We start from the raw sequence: 23,878 nt of genomic DNA, 5'->3' as shown, positions 1-23,878 counted from the left end.
TTTTAACGCATATTGATAATTTTCACTTTATGTGATATATATAAATAAATCATTTGTATGCCTTATTTTTAGATTAATCCATTACTCACATATTCCCCATGGATAGGCGTAGGCCCACGTTAGAGGAGCGCACTGATATGATTTGTATCGTTAAAAAAATTGTTTTATATTGCTGGTTATGTTAAAAAGGTTGGCAAGTGGGTACCATTATACTGTACAATAGGTGTCGTGCAGGCAGTGGTGTCATTTGGAGGGAAGGTATATTGGTAACTGGGGCATTTTCCCCTAGTATTTAATTATTATTTACTAAATTTATTTTTCCAATTATATAGTAAAGTACTTGGAATTTTATATTTTAACCTTTCAAAACCTCTCGCCAATTACGATATCTCCTCACATCACAACACATCAATTTAAAAAACAAGCTACTATTTTATAAACTCTTACTCAAACCGATCTGGACATACGGTATCCAACTCTGGCGTGCAGCCAAAAAGTCCAACTTAAACAAAATTCAAATCTTCCAATCAAAATGTCTCCGTCAAATAACTAAAGCCTCCCTACTATGTATCTAACGACACTCTACATAAAGATCTAGCCATCCAATCAGTTCAAAATGTTGCGAAAACTTTCTACAAACGCACACACTCCAAGTTCCACAGCCATCATAACCCCCTGATTTCACAGCTATCCACCAACGCTATTCCTGGTGACCCCAGAAGGCGTCTAAAACGTACCTGGTGTCGCGACTTACTAATTTAAAATTGTTCATACCTCTACCTCCCCTAATCTTATAATCCTGCCCTCTCTTACTAGCAAATTAAAATCCTAACCTTAGGTGCCTCCAATGGGCGGCTTCTTATCTCCAGCCACTCAAGCCATTTCACCTCCATCACATGCACTTATTGTAAAACAACATTTATAGATTGTGTATATTTAAATAAACGATATAAAAAAAAAAAAAAACCTTTCAAAAGTATTAATTAGATCCAATTTGGTCTCAGTTACCACTTAAAACTAGAAATCGAAGAATTTTTTCTACTATATTATATTACTCGTGTATATATACAAAAAAAATAATATGAAATCAATACGTTCATTGGAGCGGAAAATATTGGTAAATTTTAAAATAAAAACCAAACAATTAATTCCCTCCATTTTTCCATTTAATGTTGTCAATACAACATTTTCTGCTGAGAAAAACTGTTTTAGCTACTCTTATTTAAAAACTGTGGCTTTTACTTTAACCAGAAACCAGTAGGCAACAAGTAGTAACTTGAAATAATGAAATGATGATGTAACAGCAAATCTTTTATTAGCAAGACAGAGTCAAAACATCGAAAAAGAATCACCCATTTGTTTTTATGAAAGTTTAATATTTGGGCATGGTCTTAGAATTCAATAATGAGAATTTTTGATCGACAGTGTTTTTTTTTATTTGGAAAACATAATTAGAATTAAAGTTATCAGTTTGAGGTTTTAAGTTTTTTTTCATTTAATTGTTAAAAATTATAGTTGGTGCCCAAAAAAACCCTACGTCACAAACTTCTTCAATATGTGTTGTGGAATTTTGGTAGCTCTTAAATAAATACAGAAAGTAGTGGTGGTCAAACGGGGGAGGATGAAGGGGATATATCCTACTGTGGCCTTTTTTTCAATGCTTAAGAGCTGATTACCTTAAAATATTAGGCATACGGCATATCCCCCCCTCCCTTTAGACAAAATCATTGACCACCACTGACAGATAGTAGGTATTTGGTTAAATTGGTTCGTCTCGCACAAAACAGTTTTTGCTATTCTGTATGGCTGAGACAACATAATATGTGGTTGGAGAGTCCTCTATAATAATTATTTATTTTTTATTTCACAATCATAGATATTAAAGATATGGATGGGCCTACCAGTGGCATGGCGAAAAACTTGGTGGTCCTAGGGTCATAAAAAACAGAGGCCATCTTTAAGGCACTGTGTGTGGCAGTGCCAATGTAATATTGTCCACAAAAATACGCTCTTCAGGAATAATGATTATGTCCTGTAAAATCAACCAAATTTGATAATTTATTTTTCAACTGATAGAGAGTAATATTCTACAAGCTGCACTGTACTCCGTTTTTCAATATTTTTATCTCAAACTTTATGATATGTCTTCAAAATTATTACAATTTCAAGCTTTGCTTTTTTATATCCTAAGCGGAGCGATGAATGTATTTGGTTTTACAATGATATGTGTGAACACGATAAGTAATCGAAATAATGCTTCGATATTAACTTCAGTATCATGTTCGATGGAAAAGATGATATTGTTGGTCCATCGAGGATAACAAAATTTAAAATTCCCCTTAATTTTCAAAAGCGCCGGAAAACCGGGAATTTTTACGTAAAATCGGTTATTGGTAAAGTCGTTTTTAGTGTAACTCTAAAACTAATGACCGTAGATATATGAAATTTAAGCTGGTTGTTTATATAAGTATATAACTATTCTCTATACACGATACAATTTTAATTTGTTTTGAACTGTTTACGGACATAATCAGTTTCAAATGTTTTTAATTTTTATTTCATTGAATGTCAATAAAATTTTATTTGTTAGGTAAAAATCTTGAAAATTTAATACAAGGCTCCTAACATATTGTTACAATGATATTAAAAATCCAGTCACAATTTTTTTATAAGCGTTCAAAGTTTCAATATTGACAAAATACGTAAAAATTATGAAAATATGTAAATTATTTTGAGCTAGAAATTCATAAAAAAATTTCTTTTTTAATATAAGATTTGAAAATGCAATACAAAATTCTTCATAAGTTTGTCTACATTTATCAAAAAAAAAAAGTCAAATTACATTTTTATGAGCGTTTGAAGTTCATAGGTTACAACATTGCATATCCACTCGATTTCTCATGTAGGTAGCGATTTTCTTATTTTCTTGTAACTTGTCAGTTGTAATTCAATAAGAAACAAATGTAGATACATTAAAATTTCACTAACTATTTCCATTTTCTATATATTATCATAATATTTTGAAAAAAATGTTGCCACATTTTGAACTGTTTACGGACAATTTCAAATTTCAATTTTTTTAGTTTATTTACAATTTTCTACAAATATTAATAACATTTTATTTGATGAGCCAAAAAGCGTGAACATTTAATACAAGGCTCTTGATATACTGCTACAATAGCAGTTGAAAAATATTAAAAATACATAGGCACAATTTTTTTTTAATAAGCATTTAAAGTTCCAATTTTGACAAAATGTATCAAATTAAAAATTTAATAATTATTTTGTAGTAAAAAATGTATAAAATGTTTAACCTTTATAGCTCAGGATTGAAAATGGCTAAAATGCACTTTACCACCCCATGCAAATTTTTCGATATGCATATTTTTTTGGAACTTACTCATTTTAAATATTTAAGAACAATAGTGCAATCAGAATTTGTCGGTGGGACTTAGTTTTGAAGTTATAGCCTTTGGAAATTTGCGTTTTTTACGCATGAGCGCAATGTTACGTTTATCATGTCTTTTTTTTTTAATCTTTTAACACTTATAATGTTGTTGTTACTTACCTATTGGCCGAGCCCTAGGACCTCAAGTTTGGCAACCGGAGCTATTATATTTGAGTTACTTTTACTAACAAGGTTTATTACATAAGTTTATTTGTTAGGTCATCCGTCTACCCACTGGTTAGGTACATAAGTTTCAAAAAAAATTTCAATATTCTTAAAAGACGCAGTTCTAGTTTACTGCTAGATATAGGCGCAACTAGGGTTAAAATTCTGGGGGGGTCAACAAAACTATTTATTTTAAATAACCTATAGGGGGTTATATCTAAATCAAGAAGGGATATTTGGGGGGGGCTTAGCCCCCTAGTTGTGCCGATGAAACTAGAGTGATGCATGAACGCATAAAAATCGCAAATGAGTGAACTTCATAACTACATAACTTATTTGGTAATATATCATAGGCTGACTGACCGTCTTCGCTCAGAATCGGTTTTCTTATACAATGATATATTATATCATTGAATTCAAATTTAATACAATCTATTACAGTGGCCTACTTGTTACCTTAATAATGTCCTGTACAGCCGAGCGACACCCACTTGCCCACCTTTTTACTTCTGGCTCCCAAAACCTACAGGCAGAAATTCATTACAATTTCAGAGGGGGCTAATGTTATTAACATCAATGTGAGCGGGAGGCTTCGATCCTACAAAATTATAAAATGAGGAGCTCGAAGGACATTTGCGGGGGGCTAAGCCGTCTCAAGCTCCCCCGATTTCCACCAATGCGGCGAAACCCAAATAAATGATTCGGGTGTAAAAGAATCACTGAAATTATAGATTTCCATTTTGCGATTTAAGAATATGATACAATCATAGGTATAATAACCATAGACCTATACACCTAAGCGGTGTCCATTAGTTCATAGGGCTATAATTTGAAATTACAACGACATGGGGGTACTGACTGCTTAGAATAATCCAGTCTTCGCGCACGGACTGCATGAAGTCTAACAATTGCAATTATAATATTATTGCGCTTAATATTAATCTGTGCTTCGTGTTTGTGGTAGGAATATCGTGATAATAACACTACTGTGGTCGTTGATAGCCGCACCGCAGTAAGTGTTGTTTATCTGGGACCCAACCATGAATTACCAATAATTATCTTCAAAACATAGATAATGCATATTATCTTGAAACAACATTTTGTATTCGTATTTCGTATCAATCGTGTATATTCGTATCTCGCCACTATTATACTACTATAGCGGACGGCACTACGGTAGTATATAGTCGTCATTATCCCGAAAACTGTTGTAGTCGTAGTACTTAGGAGACATTGCGAGGTGCTACACGTTGGTGAGACCGTACCGTCGTTCCTTGGTTAAATATTTCATTTTGTACATCCATTCGTAACTAATATAATGAACACGTCCACACAATACAGCATGCGTTGGGACGACTTTTCGTCTCATTTCACGAACGAATTTGTGTCTCTGCGGAACGACGAACAATTCGTCGATGTAACGTTATGTTGCGATGATCAGTTCATCAAAGCTCACAAAGTTATTTTATCAGCATGCAGTCCTTATTTCAAAAAAATACTCATGGTATTATTCACGTTTGTTTTAATAATTAATCATAATTGAATTATGTGTTCTTTGCTAATCGTAGCCAATAATTATTAATATCTATAGATGAATCCGTCAAAACATGTCACAGTTATCATGCACAACGTGGAATATGAACTCATGAAGACTTTGGTTGACTTTATGTATTTGGGAGAAGTACTCGTGAATCAAAATAATGTTGATAGGTTTTTCAAATTGGCCAAAACATTTAACATAAAAGGATTTCAAAATGGATTCAATAAAAATGAAGTTAGTATTAAGATATAAGTTTGAACAATGGATAGTAACTTCATACATCCACGTTATGATATATTTCCTTTCTGCCAAATTTAAGAACAGCAATATGATTCTTCTTTAAATACATTTTTCTTTTTAATTTCTTCAACTCAGTAATAAAGCTGCAATACCAATAAGACAATAAACCGCTGATTAATATATGAGTATAGTATACACTTAATATATACTACTAAATAGTTGGTTCTGTAATAAGCAATATCATAAAAAATTACTGTTGGATTAAAAAAATAGTTATGCTGAATAATATGTCGGTATACTTAAATAATAGTTTTGTGCTAACATTGTGTACCTATTATTAAATAAAAAATAAAAAACTATAATCATCAAAACCTTTTTCAGACATCAATTTTGCCTTCATTATGTGAAAATGTTGAGCAAGATGTGCCAAAAAACGATGTTATTGATTCAATGGATAACCATGATGATGGATTATTTGCTAATCAACTAGATCAACTCAATCAACTTGTGAATCCCAATGAAATAATTGTATGTTGTAATTAAGTAATTAAGTGAACAAAATGAATATTATTATTTTTTATGTATTACAGAAACGAAGGAAAATAGAAACAAATTATTGGCAACAATCTACTGAAACAACTTCATCAACACAACCTGAAAAACAGAGGTGTCATTCATTGGATCCACGACCATGTCCAGAGTGTGGACGTCAATATAGCAGTTTATCTAACTTAAGGCAACACATTGAATTAATTCATAAACCTGGTTGTGTTGTTTGTCCTTTATGTGGTAAAACATTTAAAAATAAGCTTTACCTACGGCGGCATTTTATTAGTTTTCATGAAATGTTACCATCCAAAGTACAAAATACATCTGACCCAGGTACACCTTACACTTCAAATTCATTACATTATCAATCTGATCAAAACCAACAGAGAATACAAATAAAAGAACAGTCTAATAGCCAACAATTAAGTTCTACTTGTTTTGATCAAAGTATACATCCCCGTTAAGTAGAGCAAAATTACAAAATCTGTAAAGTTGCTTTTTTTAAATATTGTTATTGTATTATTATTGAGTATTATCAAAGGCAAAAGGTTAAAGTGTCTTATTGTAAATTAATTATTGGCTTTTTATGTGCAATTATATTAAATGTAAATACTTTATTCTTTATTAAAATGTATGCTATTTTTGCAGGCACATGTTCAGCAGGTTTATAGGGCTTATCTTCAAAAAACTTTTAATGATATACATTTTTTAATTTTTTTAAAATTATTATAATATTTGGAATCAAAACAAATTCTCTTGAATAGAATTCTGACTATGTGCCTGATTTAATGATCTCTAAATTAAGTATTACAAGGTGTATCGTAGCTATACAATTTCTATGCAAACTAAGATTTATATTTAGCCTGTATCTAATATTATTTATTAAACCATTTAATATGGTGCTAATACTTGTTATCCAAATATATTATAATATTTAAATCTCATAGTCTAATCAATTTAAGAATGAATGTAAAATGTTGCTAGATACTTTTCGTTATCCAATAAAAATATATAATGCCACTAATATATTAATAACAAATAACAATGTATCACATGTCTAACCCTTTTTTGAGTGACTAGACAAAACATAAAGATCTAGATTCTTTAATTATAATTTATTATATTATATTAATTTAAAAATTAAAAATTAATTCTAATATTTTACTGCATTTAGGTATATAGAAACTCTGAAACTAAGCTATATTATTTCTTCATAGTCAATTATCAACAATTTAATTTTTTTTCAATGTATTTTCATGATTTATGTATATGTTAAAATGAATTTGGATAGTGAAATAATTATGAACATATCCAGAAAAAATTATATTATACAATTTCAAAACTAATGATTATTTAAAAACTAAAACACAATCATAACTCCAGTTGTCCAACTATGACATTATTCCATGATCAATTGGCTAAATGTATACGTTAAAAATTTTAATATATTTTTAAATTGTTTTGATTATTTTATTTTATGAATACCATTCTTTTAACTAAAGACCACCATTTCAGAATTTGATTTTGGCATAATATTTATAACTTGTTTAGTACCTATATCCCACACTTTATTACAAATTATTTTTGGTCTGCCATTTAAACTTAATTTAATCATTAAGTATAACCGCTATAACTATACTAACTATACTAGAAATATCAATAACTAAGTCAGAAATATAGTTGACTTAATCTTTATTTTGTACTATAAATATATATAAAATCTATAATCTATTCTAAATATGTTCAGTAACGGGCGGCCAACTTGTGGATTTGTTCTCTTGGTCAACATGGTTGGGGAAGCCAGTTGATGTCATAAAACCGTCGCTGTCCTGTGCTTATCTGATTTTGAATTTTGTACATAAATATCATATTTACACTAAAATATGATATGTTTGAGCTAATACTTGTCATATAATGAATCGTGAACCTATATTGTATCATATTGTTGATTAATTTTACTTTTAAATAGTTTTAATTAAGTTATTTTGTATGTTTCTTGATTATCATATTAATAATGTGGTTTAAAAATTTTAAATTAATGAACTACATTCTGAAACCCCTTTAAAGTTACTTGTATAAGTTGTAAATTATTTAGGTAATAAATTGTATAAAATATATAATATATAAATTAGTTATACATTATATTCTATTTTACTTTTTAAATTGGAGGAATACAGTTTACTTTACTGTACCAATTTTTTGACATAAATTAAATTGAGAAATGAATTAAATGAACAAAAGAAAACATTTTTATTTTCAAACAATCCATCACGGCAAATGTCATATATGATAATATACAATTCCTAAATTTACCACCATCATCATCATCATCATTAACAACATCATCATCATCATCATCATCATCATCATCATTAACAACATCATTATCATCATCATCATCATCATTATAATCTCATCATAACACTCTGGTCCTTAATCACTTTTATGGAAAGAAATCCTTGAACCATGAAACAAGTTAATGGTACCCATACATTTAGGTACGTGAATAACTAATATGTACATAATGCTGCAATGTAAGTAGCAGTTGAATTCTCGGAAATATTCAATTTTGGGTGGGGGGGGGGTTGTAGATAATTTCTAGGAACATATATAAGGGTATGTTGGCTATCAGCACACAAAAAAACCACCAATTAGGATGAGGGGTTTAAACCCCATCACCCCCCCCCCCCCCGCCTATGAGTTGGCCCGTGGTCTTTAGAAGCAGAGTAGTAGATATCCAAGAATATTTGGACAAATAAAGTAAGAAAAATAAAATTGGTTTAATCAAATTTAACAGGTAACATATTACTATGTATATAGTCAAGTTTATTAGAAAAATGAACAGATTACCAGTATTTATAATTAATACTAATATTATAGTTATTTGATTTTAATAAAATAATAAATTTCAATAAATAAAGTAATTAAATCTAAATTGTTAAATATTTTTGTTACATGTTTCAAAACAACTTGAACTACTACTATCATTAACAGATCAATAATTTTGATACAGACAATATTAAGAGATTAACCAATAAAGACTAGGAACTAATATTAGCTCAAATTAGCAAAAATAAATCAATTTTAAAATTACATGACTAAAGTGACTCACTTAAAATCTATGATGGCATGTTGTCATTATACAATGTATGTTGTTTAGAGTTTTAAAGCACAATATAAATTATAGAACAATTTTAATATTATTTATAAATAGTTTGTTATGTCGTATGTATTATAAGTAAAATTAAAATATCTAATTTCTATAAAAAAAAATAACAATAAATAATATTAAAAAAAAAAACACAAGAACACACATGTAAAAAAATCTTTATAATAATAACAGTCATGGGTTATTATTAAAGGATATTAAATATTATGACACGTTATATATATAAATATAAAAAAAAAAAATGATTTGACTTTATATATTTTTATGGTTCTAAGAGGCTGATACTGAATTCTATCATATAATTATTAATTAATTGATACATTAAATAAATATTTGTAGATCTATAATATATATAAAGGATTTTTTTCTATTTATTACAAATCGTTATTTTGTGATGTAAAAAAATGGTCTGCACACTAATGTAATAGAAAATGAAGATGTTAAATTCAATTTGAACACTTAAAGATGGAGCGCATATAGTGATGTAAGGATAACACACATAAGGGGTATAGTTGCTTTAACATTGTCCGAGTAGGATAAAGTTAAACAATTTACTTATTTTAATTCAAATGTTAGTCACTGAATCATTAAGCAATAACAATAGACAAACTAATAAAATTGACGATAATTAATAATTAGTAGTAAATTATATTTTTAGAATACATTTAAAGCTTTTATGTATAAGTTTATAGAAAATTGACATCAGGATTTAATTTTTGTATGTGTTGACTGCTCTTATAGCACAACACAATATTAATGCCAGAACTAAACCAAAGAACTCAACTGAACCAATTGCCACAAGTAATACAAGGAATAAAATCATACTCTTTCGTGAAGTATACAACAATTTTTCAGTGCATCCCTGGAAATAATAAATTATTTTTAAAATAAGTCACATATTAGATATAATTTGCTATTAAGAAATTGTTAATGGCTATGTAAGAAAAAACTGTTTAATGTAACAACTATTTAAAATAATAGAATTTTAGTTAACATGATTTAAAAATGAAAGGATAATAATTTTTATCAAATGTTATACTCATAAGTTATATTAGTTATTTAAGATACTCAAAAACTTATTTAAATGGACGAACTTGCTATGTTATGTATTATACTTAATACCTAGTATTACCTATGTTTTTGCTTATATCTAAATATAAATTAAATCAATGAATTTCATACCTCAGAATAAATAAATTCAGAAATTGGTCCTGAAGCTACAGCAGTTTGAGCATCTGAACATTGTTTAGGATCACCTTTACAACAAGAAGCAGGAATTTTATATGATTGTTCTGGAGAACTTATTGCAAGTCCTAGACTTTCTGTCTGTGGGTTATTATATTTGCTCCCAGCCCAATCAGACGGGCCTGATGCACCACAACATTCAAACTGTAACATACATTTGAAATTATAATTAACTAATATTAATATAAATATATAATTAAATACTTTAACATTAATCATGTAGAGGTTAATATATGATATTAAATTTATGCTCTACATAATATATCATACATGTTTAAGACTCAATACTTTTATTTAACGAAAGTATTACTGTACATTGGAATTGACTTATAAGGGTATTTTTCTGTTGTCTCGACTACCACACCGATGCTGATTACCTGTTGCCGACTGCAGTAATTTCTGTCGTATACACACTATTGTTAAGAGACGTTGCACCCGCATGTGTCTCTCCGTTTAACTAATGTACAATTTAGCAAAAACTGTTTTGAGCGGGAAAGAACTGAGAACGCTACAGTCATAACTAAGAAACAAAATTTTCACCACATAAAAAGAAGAATTTTAGCTGTGCAATATTGTTTTTATTTTTTTGTTATCGGAACTTCAAAAACAGTGTTATTAAAGTTTGAAAAACACAAATAATAATGGATTTTGAAACAAAAAGAACTTTTTTCGTATAAGTGATATCAAAAAAATAAAAACGATATTGCACAGCCAAAGTTTTCCTTTATATGTGGTGAGAATGTTGTTTCTTAGTTATGACTGTAACCTTCTTGGTTCTTTCCCACGCCAAAACGTTTTTGCTATGCCGTACGTGCGAAAGACGGAGACAACATAATGTGTGGTTGCAACGTCCTCTTAACATATTATTTTATTTTATTCATTATAAATTTTAAAATAACTATGGATCTTTGGAGTTTACCGAACAGTGAAAAAGATACCCTTGACATTTTTCAAGAGAAGGGTTTAATTCCAAGACACTGAATATAAAAACGTTCATAATAAAAAACTATACATTGGCAAAAATGAATTTTTTTGGAAATGTTACGTGTCAGTATAAAACTAATATGCATATAAGTAATTGGGTTGAAAGTAGTTGTATGTCTTTTTTAACAATACTGTGCAGAATTAACCTCCGCTAAATTAGGTGAAAAACATTTAAATATGAGTCATTGCACGGTTCCTAACTGTAATCCAAGTTCCTAATTGTGTGAAGGAAACACTTTTATTATTGCAGTTAAACAATATATAAAGGTAAGTATCATTGGCGCAACTAGGGGGGGGGGCTACCCAAAAATACCCATTATTGATTTAGATATAAGCCTCCTATAGGTTATTTTTAATAAATGGTTTTATTAGCCCCCCCAGAATTTTAACCCTAGTTGCGCATATGGTAAGTATAACCCTATATTCAGACTGTTGGTGTGGATATGATACACACAAGCTAACCAGAACTGGATACACGTATGGTACGGTCAATCATACTTATAACTTTACTTCATATTCATCATATTGAACATCTTTGGGGCTCCGCTAAATGGAGAAATAAAAAGTGTAGGGGACTCAGACGCCATCATTTGAAGTCCTATCTAGCAGAGTTTATCTGAAGAAAAAACATCAAAAGAGATCCATTCGATAATATAATGAAAAATATTTTCGAAAATTGGTCGCCAAAAATAGAATTTTAGACTTTTGTAAATGTGATAATTTTTTTTTATTTTTATATATATGTGTATTTCATATCGATTTTATGATAATTTTTAATTTGACGTTTTGTGATAATTTATGTGATAACTGATAATAAACGTCATACTAATATACATTTTAAAATAAATGGCAATTCATGTGTATTATACTATAATGTATTAAAAGACGGAACTATATAGTCTGGCTGGTAGTATCGGGGGGATAGTACTATAGTAGTCAAGATAACAGAATTCAGTAGTCACGGTATTGAACGGTAGTAGGGATAACAGAAAAGTACCAATAGTTCAACATATTGTATAACTAATGTCTAATAGTAATATAAATAAATTATAAAATATTTTTCAAAGGCACATCATTCCTGTTAAGAAATGTTTTTCGTTTGCAATGATTTATGTTATAATTGAATGAATTCAAATAAATTTAACATATTGATTACAATGACAAGGTATACCCAAAACATACTATAAAGCAGAGCAGCACCCAATTGTAAAGTAAAACAAAAAATTTGGTACAAAATAAATAAATAAATGTCAGTCAATGGCCCAGATGCTGAGTATTATATTTAAAAAAGTTATTAATATTATTTATTAAATAATTAATACTTACACCACTCTGTATAGCATCAAATGTTTCTGTACGGCCTTCAATTGAACCATACTCTGATTGAACCGTTGTTTTAACAGTATATCGAACTAATTCTACTAACTTATCATTATTTGCATACATCCACACAGCAGCTGATATTTGGGCCACAAGTACAGCAAGTAACAGGCAAAAATACTGTAATAAAAACACCAATTTATGTTTTCAAATAAAATTCATATACAAATATTTTTTAATTTTATATTACAAGAACGAGTGAACATTGAGATTCACTTATTGCAGCTGCACAACCAAGAAATCCGACGATCAGAAGTAATGTTCCAACAAATAGAATAAGATATACACCGGTGTAGTAACTGGCTTCATCTTGTACCATACTTAGGGAAAATGTTGGATCTACCCACATCCATACTGCAAGCAGCATTAATAATAGGCCACAAGACTGAAATAAAATAATAAACAATTATAAATATTTAAAATTTTTTAAAAAGAGTTGCTATAGGTCTACAAGATGATTTTTTTAATTTTTAAGAGCACATATATAATTTTTAAACTTTATTTTTTTTACACATCAAAAAAAGAGGAAGATAGTGGGTACTGTTGTTAACTGTGTGTGCTCTTAAAGTTCCTCTGTACGTCACTGAATTATTATGTCACCTAAATAACCTAAGAAGTTTTATACGTCAATCCAGTTCAATTACTAGGCATAGAGTTAGTATAATACATATAGAAGTATATTATGCACTAATTTTCAGATGGCAAGTACAGTGGAACCTCAATAAGTCAAAATTCAAGGGAAATCAAATTTTTTCGACTTACTAAGGTTATGGTAGCTTAGGTTAGATTAGGCAAGGGAACGGCATTTATTTTGACTTATCGTGGTTCCACTGTATTTAAAAAATAAGATATAGGTATATATATTATGTATAGATAAATCCTCCATAACTAATGTCTTCATTCAAAACCTCCTATATTACCTGTTATATTTACATACCAAATTAAGAACAATTTATAACGTGTACAATTATCATAATTCATTGCTAGATTTGTAACCATTCATTATTGCAAGAGACTTAAATAGTTATAAATAATTATGAAGCTGCTGTCACAAAAATTAAAGATAAAAATATTGAAATAAAAGCAACAGCCGTGATCCAAATATGACATCAATTTTGCATTTAAAAAAAATCTCTGTACCGCATATCACACAATTATAACCCATTTGGGTAAAGTATTTAAGATTTTATGGGCTTAAAACCATTCAATACAAATCGTGTAGAACTTAATGAAAACAAAAAAAAAAAAAAACACAGATAATAATAACACCGATCGCCCGTGTGCGGCATAAAATTATCTCGTCATCCATAAGCGCGATGAAAATATCAAACTTTCCGGAGGGCACGACGACGTCATCGTGACAATAACATTCGACTACAGACGCGATTTACCGCAGTACCCGCGGACAACGAGCATCGTGTCCGCCATGACGGTGAGATCTCTAGATACGACGACGATCGGTACTCACCAGATACAGGATATTCAGTAGGGTAACTACGTGTTTCATGAACGCATAGCAGCCGGTCAACGCCATCTCACCCGTTCAAACGATATCGCGTTCGCAAATCAAAACCGAAACGACGACGAAAACAACGACGCTTAACTTGTTAGAGCCTCTGTTGACAGGTTCGAGCGTCGAGATCGAGCTTCCCTTAAATGGTCATGTGCCGTCACTCGTCAAATTCGCTATCTAATTCTATTATCTTACTATCTTATCGGTCTCTAATCTGTCCACTAGTGGCTATAATAGTCTGTGTTGTAAACTGTAGTCCCTTGTCACTGTCTAGATCACAACAACAACAACAACAACAATAATAAATACATCAGTGTGTTGATTACAGCGTCGGGATTGGGGGGAGGGGGGGATTGAGATGATATTATTATAAGTAAGTTATAATTTATAACCACGGAATTCCGTGTTATAACGGTTATTGGCGACATTAAAATATAAAATTCAAATTTTATAGAAAATGCGTCATTTAAAATTGAAGTTCAGTCCGCCACTGCCAATGGGTGTCATCTTATTCAAGAAATCCATGTTTTTTTAACCCTTATCCTATATACTTATTGTACAAAATTGTATAGATTGTGTATGTGCGTTTGTGAAATAAAATGTCTATGTTTAGCACGATAATGTAGACAATATCTATAGATATCAATTTCGGTTTAGTGGTTTGGGCTTACTTATAGTATGGAAAATTACATAACTATTGATGTGTAATCGGTCAGCGGTCTTAATTAATGATTTTGCGAAAACTCCAAAAAGAATTAATTTAATTCTGTAGATATTAATTAAAATAAAATTGTGTTCATTTATTATTTTATACCTATGATTGTGATTTTTTAAATTTAATTAAGCATTTATCTTGCAACATTACAGCTGTTGGTGAATGGTGATTATAGCTAAAAATAATAATTCAATGATTATTTTGGATCATTTAAAGGTATGGGGACAAAGACTCAACTTTTAATGTTTTGTTAAAAAATTGTAGAGCTGAAGCCCTCCCCCCCCCCCATTGAAATTCCCTATTTGCGCCTATGGTACCTACATTCAATACAAACTATTGTCATTTCTCTAATAAATCGTTCGAAATAACTATTGCGTACTGGCCGTAATTAAGGAGTTGTAGTTAGGCAATTTCTAGTTTTTCTCTGTTAAGCATTGTCGTTGTGTGCGTAGTAAATTAGCATTAGTGTGAATGTTGTTGCTTCTTACACCCACCTGTCATCTCGCCAATCCAAATCATTGTTGTGGGTGACTCTTGTACGCTCACGCAAAGGTCGATTCAAACGGCTACTGTTCGTACATTTATACGTCAATAACATCTAATAATTTCACTTCAATCGGTCGGATCTCGGATCATATCGCATTGTTGAGGCGAAAAGACTTCTGAAAACTAATTTGAGTTCATTGTGAAGTCTACTTGAAATTGGTCCGGTCACATTTTCAGTTTTGTTTAATAATGTCTTTACACACTATTACAAGATTTGAAATTTTTCAAACAATTTAAATCAACTTTATGGAACTTTGGGGGCAAAATTTGAAAAATGCCGTCCAATCTCGAGTAGACTTCGTGTCGAATTAATTTACTTTTCCAGAAGTCTTATACTTATCGCTTCAATACAATGATGATGATCGGTCCGATTGAAGTTAAATGGGCAGTCGTTGACGGACAAATTGGCCGGTATCCAATAGCCATACAATTTCAGTAATTTTTATGATGTTAAGTAATTTTCGCTATAATGGCCTTATTTATAATTATAAACTCGCAGTATATATTATACGTAGTGATGATGGTTCGTTCGTTGTATAGGACCGTAGGTAATATATTATTATGGTGTACCAATCTATAATTACGTAAAAATAAAATTACGTAATAAATATATTATTACGTTCATCATATTTTTTTCAATAAGTCAGAAATCTCTGTCCGTGCTGTAAAGTGTAAAGCGGGCTTATTACAGAAATCGTGACAATATTGTATTTTATGAAATATTATTTTATTGTGACCCGCGAGCTTTCTAAGGGAGCGGAAAGGCGGCGGCATTCACTATTCCGTATACCACGGTTACCACGACTTTTGGATGGATCACTGTCAACTTGGCGGATTCGGTTTGCAACACTGTAGTTGTTAGTTTCCGATTTATGATAAGTACGGGTGCGAAGTCGTACTGAAGACGACAATAACAACCTTGGGTCGTTTCCAAGTCTCTCGTTGCTTTTGTCGAGAGAAAAAAAAACGCCAGTGTTTTTAATAGATAGTACGACTAAAGGATTGCGGAAAATGAACTTTTGGAGTTGACAGTATCGTTGCCGTTGGACAGTGTTATTCTCCGTTAGTCATATCGATCGTTCGTCGTAGTACGTCTGTGTGTAATAATCTGTCAACAATGTCCACGCCAGCTAGGAGAAGATTGATGAGAGATTTCAAAAGGTAAAAACTTTATTGGTACACCACATCGCATCATCGGGCGACTAAAAATAATCTCATTGTTTTTTACTGGTTTACTGTCCGATTTGTTACTAAAACCTAATTGATATTAGATTGCAGGAAGATCCGCCGACCGGTGTAAGTGGAGCACCTACTGACAATAATATTATGATTTGGAATGCTGTTATATTTGGGTAAAGCTATATCTACTGTGTTGACAAAGACAAACATTCCAGCTTAAAATGTTTTCTAGGCCACATGATACACCATTTGAAGATGGTACGTTTAAATTAACTATTGAGTTTACTGAAGAATATCCAAATAAAGCACCAACAGTAAGATTTGTATCAAAAATGTTTCATCCAAATGTGTATGCAGATGGTGGAATATGCTTAGATATTTTACAAAATAGATGGAGCCCTACATATGATGTATCTGCCATACTGACTTCAATTCAAGTACTTACTAAAAAAAAAAAAAAAAATCGTAATTTAATATAGTTGTACCTACTTTGTTGGACACCTTTTTTGGTATCATATTATATAATAGATTAATGATTATAGACCGTATTTAATCTTATAATTTAAACAAATAGCATGTTTTATAATATTGTTTGCTGTTGTGACTGTCATGGCAAAGATAAGAAATACCATAGTTAATTTAGGTAATAATAACAATAAATCATTCGAAAATTATTTTTAGCCATTTGCTAATTTTATTTCTCTATTCCTAAATAGTTTTGATAAAAAATCATTATTTTTATAAAAAGGTGCCTAATAAAGTAGATATATATAAACTAACAGATTTTTCATATTTTGTATTTTTTTCATATTTAGTCATTACTCAGTGATCCAAATCCAAATTCGCCAGCCAATTCGATGGCCGCTCAGTTATACAAGGAAAATCGACGGGAATACGAAAAAAGAGTGAAGGCTTGTGTAGAACAGAGTTTCATTGATTAATTTTTTTTTTGAAGTGCTTAACATTTTCATCTTTAGTATTTATCAAATATGAAGAAAAATAAATATATTTATATATATTATGTATATGTATAATATGTATTATTACATTTCCAAAAATTCAATATTTTTATTTTATGAATTTAATTTTTCTTTTATTTGGTAAACCATTGTTATATTTTGTGGCTTAAAACTAACATAATAAATATAAATATATAATATAATTTAAAAATAAAATGATTAAACATGTTTGAAATGATTAATCTATTAGAAACATTTAATGAATTGAGTTTTGTTTAATTATTATTTGTTCCAAAATTCTATTTTCTGATGATATGTCTAGTCTTGATAGTACTGTAAGTATTATTCATTTAAGATTGTTATTTACAATTATATTTTAGAATTTTTTGTTAATTAAGAACCAATTCGCCAAGTGATTATTAAAAATTATAATTTTTAACACATAAATGATCATATTGATTTTTAATTTTTAAGATTATAGGGACACAACTACTTTACCTGGTGATCTTTTTTTTGTTGGAAGTTAATTTGAGACAAATTCTGATTGCGCCATCATCCTTAACTCCTTAAAATTTGTGATAGACATGGTAAACTAATGTATTGTGTACACCGTGAACAAAAAATTGCAGACTCCAGAAATCCACATATTTTTTTTTACCTATCATTCTTAATTTATTATTGTATGTAAATTCGTAAGTTTGCTCAGTAAAGAATTGTTATATCAAAAAAGTAAACTACCTATTTATTTAATATTATCTTATATTACAAAGTGTTGATGAAAATGTTGCTATAGCATAATTTGTGGATATACCACTTAATCGGCGGAATTCTGCTGGTAATAAAATCTTATTAGCCGGTTAGTGTTACCCAAAAACTTCACCAAAAGGCAACTCCGTCAGCTGGCTTCAGTTGGTCAGACAAATACTTATTAACATTAAACTGTGTGGGTACAGTTAACGGATAATCGGCTTTTAATTTTTCCATAGAATTTCCTAAATATTCCAGTGGTCCATCAGGTGGAAGATGTTCAAACGTTCCGGTGAGTCGCCAATCGTATAACTAGCCCAGTAGTGCCATCATATAATCGTTCCGTGCGTACACCGCTTGAGATGGGAATTTTAACATAAATTATTTAATACTTGTAAATAAAATATTTAGTAAATTTAATACAAACTCAATAACATTTTTATAACTAAGTTAATCATTTAACCAATATACCAATCGTCCACTCCTTACTACAAGTACCTATTATATTTATATATATATTATAAGTATGTATTGTCGTACAAACGGCGGGGGTGCTTAGTACCTCTTATATTAGTAATATTGGACTAAAAATATTGTTTAAAGTAAATCAGAGATGACGGTGTTAAAAATTGTCTTAGTAATAATTATTTGCTGGAAGATCTCATGTGCATGATATAAATATAAGTAGGTATGTAACCAGTTATATTTATACCATGCATCGTGTAGATATGGATGTCACTAAAGCGTTGTTGTGCATATGAAAACAATTGAAATGAGTGGTCACTCGAATTTTAAAACTGTAAAATTTACCTTACCGGTTAAATTTACTGAGCTCCCATCTTCTTTTAGACGTTTGCATTTTCAGCCAACTGGTCCTTATCTTCTTTGTTGAATCTATAACTACCTTGGGGTCGTCGCCATCTTCTTTTTCGGGACATTTGAAGTGTATGCTACAAATGGATGGGTTAATATCTTTGTCCTTTAACATTTCTTCACACATGTTATCGGCTTCCCACGTAGCCAATGGAATAATAGTAGCTATTGGTAAAACTATTGGGTGATTTTAGAGGACCAATAGGGGGAATCGACTTAAATATACCATACATTTTATCTTTGAGAATAGACAAAATCATGTTGAAAAGATATCTGTTGCACTTAACTTTAAAGAATCTTTTAACTTATCTGTTGCATATTCTGCCGCGATTTCCTGATTCAAGGCATAATCTTTTCTTTATCTTTTTCTTTGCTCAAGTTGGGTGCAAATTTCTTTAACATTGCAGTATAATATAAAAATTTGATGTTGATTGAATCGTTATTTGCAATGCAAACAACTTTATCCATCTGATTTCCAAACATTGACGTATGGCGACTGATCCAGATCGAGTACTAGATCTATCCTTGCTCCCAGTCTTTGTCAGAAGACATATTCATATATTTTTACTCAAAAATAAAAAAAAATGTATAAACTATGAGTAGTGGATTATTTAAAAGTTTTTATTTTAATAGTTGTAAAATAAAACACACAATCATAGCTGAATTTTATAAATACACTAGATAATTGTTTGGTTGGTTATATAAAGCCAGTATATAAAAATATATTAAGCCGTTTATAATTATAAAATATACAAATATTTTTATTGAATAAAAAAAACACATTAATTTATTGGAAAGGAAAACATTCACCATTCAAAATAATGAATTATTGTTTTTATTATTATTTATTTTTTAAGTATTACATGACAAATAATACAATATTATTATACCTTCAGATTTATAATGTACTTGCTTAATCTCTTTGAGCAATTTGAGTTAAATGACGATCAACTTCTTGTTCACTTAAGACCCTGTGTTAAAAAAAAAAAAATTACTTATGTGTACTCCAGATAATTTTCGGTGATTGGGTGGAGAGTGGCTAGCGTCCTTAATATTATTCGATACTTTCCTATGAAATACTTGGGTATTTCAATAAAATCATAGGAACAATTTTAGTTCCCCCCTCAAAAATAATAATAAATATATCTAATGTCTACCAATGCTCCACATGATTACGAGTTGTACCCTTATGTATTGGCTCTGTCTTACTAATGTATAACATACCAAAATGTAAGCTCAGCAATGAGCAGTTTCAATTTGTGTGGGGTTACCTTTAATATTAGAGAGAATTTACCTATTAATAAATTTAAAGGTAAGAACATTATCTATGTTCTCATGTTGGTTTTTAATAATATTTTACATTTTTAAGTAAGTTATGATTCATAATTTAATTGAGAATTTTTGAACATTAATACTTAATAAGTTTAAATACTCATAATTCACTCACAAATTAAAATGGTCATAACTTCAATATTAAAACGTTATAAAAATCCTTATAAGCAGGGATGATCTCTAGGACAGGGGTCGCCAATCTTTTCCAACAAGTGAGCAACATTAACAATTTTAAGTACCTGGTGATCTACCACTATTTGTTTGGGTATACTTTTTATATTATTACATGCAGCATAATAATATTCTACTTTCATTATTTCTCCATCAAGAAAATTGTATGTTTTTGTTTGCTAATAAAGAGATAACTACTTTACTTAGTATATAAAGTTTAAAGGTGTTAAGAACTTAAAGATTACTCACATGATCAACATATATGGGTATAATTAATTTTTAATAAGTTCGACCAGTAGGGTATACATATTATACGCCGCATACTCTCAAGACATTTTTACAAAGTTATAGGTATGTAAGGCTTAGTAATTTAGTATACTCTCAAAAAATGAATGAATGAACACCTCTGCTTACAAGGTCTAGTTAATATGCTTAACTTTACAATTGATAAGTTAAATCTCTCTGCTATTAAATATAGGCTAAAATGGATTTTTCTGTAAATGAAATTAGCTATCTTATGCGTTAGAACAACGCACAAGAGTACAATAATCCTTTAAAAATTATGAAATTCATCCAAATTTCAATGATTTATAAAATAAAATTATAGAAAAGAATCAAATCTGGTTGAGATATAATATAAAATACAATTTAGAGATTTCTCATAGTAACTCATATCACTTCAAAATGTTAGTAATTAGATTTTTATAAATTTAACTATAAATTATAGAATTAAATTCACTTAAGGGATTAGTTTTTAGTTATTTCACAATTTTAATAGTGAAAACTGATAAAATATTACACAGTTATCAATTATAAAAAAAGAAAAGCTTATTCTAATGAAATGTTGATTCCAAATTTTTTATTGATAACTTCTGGTATCACACCCACATATTTTTATAACTAGGATCAAACTTACTCAAATTGCTTGTTCTCGGTTGTTACAATACCAACTTCAATATCACTAGGTTTAAAATCAACAGCTAAAACGTTTGACAAACAGGATATGGCCAGCTAAAATGTATTTAAAAAAAAAACTGTCAAACAAATGTAACAAAATGTACAAAGTTATATTGGAAATAATAAAAAATGTTAATACTTCAATAGCTTCATCTTTTGAGTATTCCTTCTTTTTTTTCAATTTCTTTTCTAAATAAGTATTAGCTTCTGTTTGTTTTGTTCCAACTGCAATAGCATGGAATGAACAATAATATCCTGCAGGATCTGTCTTGTACACCATAGGTCCTTTTCTGTCATCAGTCCCAATTAATATCATACCTTGAAATGAAAAACATAATTTAAGTAATATACAGTGTTTGCATACATTTACTATTTATTTTAATTTTTACTTACTGCATCCAAGTGGTCTCATTTCAGCATTTTGTGTGTACACTTGAGAAATATCAGCCATACGACTACACAATGTTTCCACAGGCATTTCAAAACCATTTTTGTATTTATATTCACATGCTTCAGCTCTAGCTCTATACACTTGAGAATGACCATCAGCTAAAAAAATTAAAATAATTTAAATTCATGTTTGTTATTTTGTAAAATTAAAATTAATTTTCACAACAATTAGAACTCTCATTTACCAGTCATTCCAGTCATAACACATCCAATGTTTTTTGTAATCCGGAACAAATGAGTTACAGTTTTAGGATCAATTAATTTATCCTGAAAAGAAGAAATGAATAAAATATTGGTAAAGAAGAAGTTTCTAGGTCTAAAAATAATGTGTTAATAATACTAATGTATTTAATTATATTTATGATATTAGTTTAAATATAGTTCTGAATATCCAACATGAATAAAAATATAAATTATATTTGTAGGTAGTTATGTACACATAATCTAGTTTAGTGCAGATCGAGAAAACTAAGATTTAAATAGTTGGAAATCATTATTTAAAAAAAAAAAAACAGTTATAATTATTGACTTATATCTACGTCTAACAGTCCCTATATAATAAGTATTTTTTGTATTTAATGTATTTACAATTAAGTAGTGATGGGCAACAATATAATTTTGTGTATCAACATCGTTCTGATTTTTCTGATATTGTATAACAATATTGTCAATTGTACGATATCGCATTGAAAATAAACACTTTAAATATTATAACCTACTTATTAGTTATTAAAAAAAATAATTACTAATTCAAAAATTTGCTTTACCTAGCTAGTTGAAGATTAAACTAGTTCCCAATACAATATCTACATTGTATCGAATTATCGATATTATTGCCCATCAGTACAGTTAAGGGATTCATATCATGGAGTGCAAAAAATATCCTACTTATTGAAGAGAATAGTTTTTTTAGGACTGTGTAGAAAGGGGGGGGGGTATATTAGCTATTAAGTGACTAACCTACAGAAAAGCTATTGATTTATTGATTTCATATCAACCAATATTTCTAAATGGGTAGTTCAGATAAAATTAAAATATTAAGCAAGGTTTGAGTTAAGAGTTTATGAAAATTAAAACCATTCATATCTAATTATCTATAACACTATCGGTTGTTTCAATAAATAATGTATGGATTCTTAATCATTACAAGGTTTAATTCGAGAATCTAAAGCCAGGAGTCGCTATTCTTGCAGAGATTTTAAAGCACTAAAAAATAATGCAACCAAAAAACTTAGGTATAATTAAACAACATATATTAAAAATTTTCTTAGGCTTTTAAAGGCTCACATTTTTACAATTTATTTTAGTACTGATTATTTTATTTTATTAATAGCAGTAAACACTTACTGGCACTTTTCGCTGTGTAGCTACTACAGCAACGTCAACTCCTTTGATTGCCACTGATGTAAGTCCACCTTGTAATATTGCTTTGATGGCATATTCTAAAAGAAATTATAAAAATTATTAGGTTGATTTATCATAGGTACAATATATTTTTATTCGAACTTTTGACTTACCAACTTGATAAAGTCTTCCTTCTGGAGAAAATATCGTTATGTGTCTGTCAAAACCGGCACTAGTTCCACGAGACATTTTCTTATTTGTTTATTAATTTATTAATTGCAAAAAAAAAAACTTATTATTTTAGTTTAAATAACAATGAAGAATTTACAATATATATTTGTTTTGGATGATTTTCAAAATTATTCTCTATGA

At 29.5% G+C, this 23,878-nt stretch overlaps 4 protein-coding genes and 1 pseudogene across 4 annotated transcripts; 2 read left to right on the top strand and 3 right to left on the bottom strand.

Annotated features, from left to right (window-relative positions):
- The first annotated feature begins 1,106 nt into the window (after positions 1–1,106).
- On the top strand, positions 1,107–8,678 carry LOC132941985 (protein abrupt-like). Its single transcript, XM_061010267.1, has 4 exons — positions 1,107–5,117; positions 5,205–5,387; positions 5,775–5,921; positions 5,984–8,678. The coding sequence occupies exons 1-4, from the start codon at positions 4,932–4,934 to the stop codon at positions 6,404–6,406; spliced, it is 939 nt and encodes a 312-aa protein (XP_060866250.1). The 5' UTR covers positions 1,107–4,931; the 3' UTR covers positions 6,407–8,678.
- Positions 8,679–8,839: 161 nt separating this feature from the next.
- On the bottom strand, positions 8,840–14,519 carry LOC132941987 (CD82 antigen-like). Its single transcript, XM_061010269.1, has 5 exons — positions 14,189–14,519; positions 12,911–13,105; positions 12,667–12,840; positions 10,294–10,500; positions 8,840–9,973 (listed from the first exon to the last, which is right to left on the bottom strand). Exons 1-5 carry the CDS (start codon positions 14,252–14,254, stop codon positions 9,821–9,823), a joined length of 795 nt encoding a protein of 264 aa, XP_060866252.1. The 5' UTR covers positions 14,255–14,519; the 3' UTR covers positions 8,840–9,820.
- A 1,867-nt stretch (positions 14,520–16,386) lies between these two features.
- Positions 16,387–17,896, top strand: LOC132940121 (ubiquitin-conjugating enzyme E2-17 kDa). Its single transcript, XM_061007547.1, has 4 exons — positions 16,387–16,655; positions 16,766–16,846; positions 16,906–17,110; positions 17,489–17,896. Exons 1-4 carry the CDS (start codon positions 16,612–16,614, stop codon positions 17,612–17,614), a joined length of 456 nt encoding a protein of 151 aa, XP_060863530.1. The 5' UTR covers positions 16,387–16,611; the 3' UTR covers positions 17,615–17,896.
- A 1,257-nt stretch (positions 17,897–19,153) lies between these two features.
- Positions 19,154–19,909, bottom strand: LOC132940055 (uncharacterized; annotated as a pseudogene).
- On the bottom strand, positions 19,853–23,839 carry LOC132940119 (proteasome subunit alpha type-6-like). The gene is made up of 7 exons (XM_061007545.1): positions 23,680–23,839; positions 23,510–23,604; positions 22,348–22,429; positions 22,106–22,261; positions 21,852–22,030; positions 21,672–21,766; positions 19,853–20,223 (listed from the first exon to the last, which is right to left on the bottom strand). Exons 1-7 carry the CDS (start codon positions 23,753–23,755, stop codon positions 20,166–20,168), a joined length of 741 nt encoding a protein of 246 aa, XP_060863528.1. The 5' UTR covers positions 23,756–23,839; the 3' UTR covers positions 19,853–20,165.
- Between the last annotated feature and the right edge of the window lie 39 nt (positions 23,840–23,878).

Source organism: Metopolophium dirhodum, chromosome 3 (assembly GCF_019925205.1).
Source record: "Metopolophium dirhodum isolate CAU chromosome 3, ASM1992520v1, whole genome shotgun sequence".
Taxonomy (NCBI): domain Eukaryota; kingdom Metazoa; phylum Arthropoda; class Insecta; order Hemiptera; family Aphididae; genus Metopolophium; species Metopolophium dirhodum.
The sequence above is the reverse complement of the archived record's forward strand: the minus strand, read 5'-3'. Positions and strand labels throughout refer to the sequence as shown.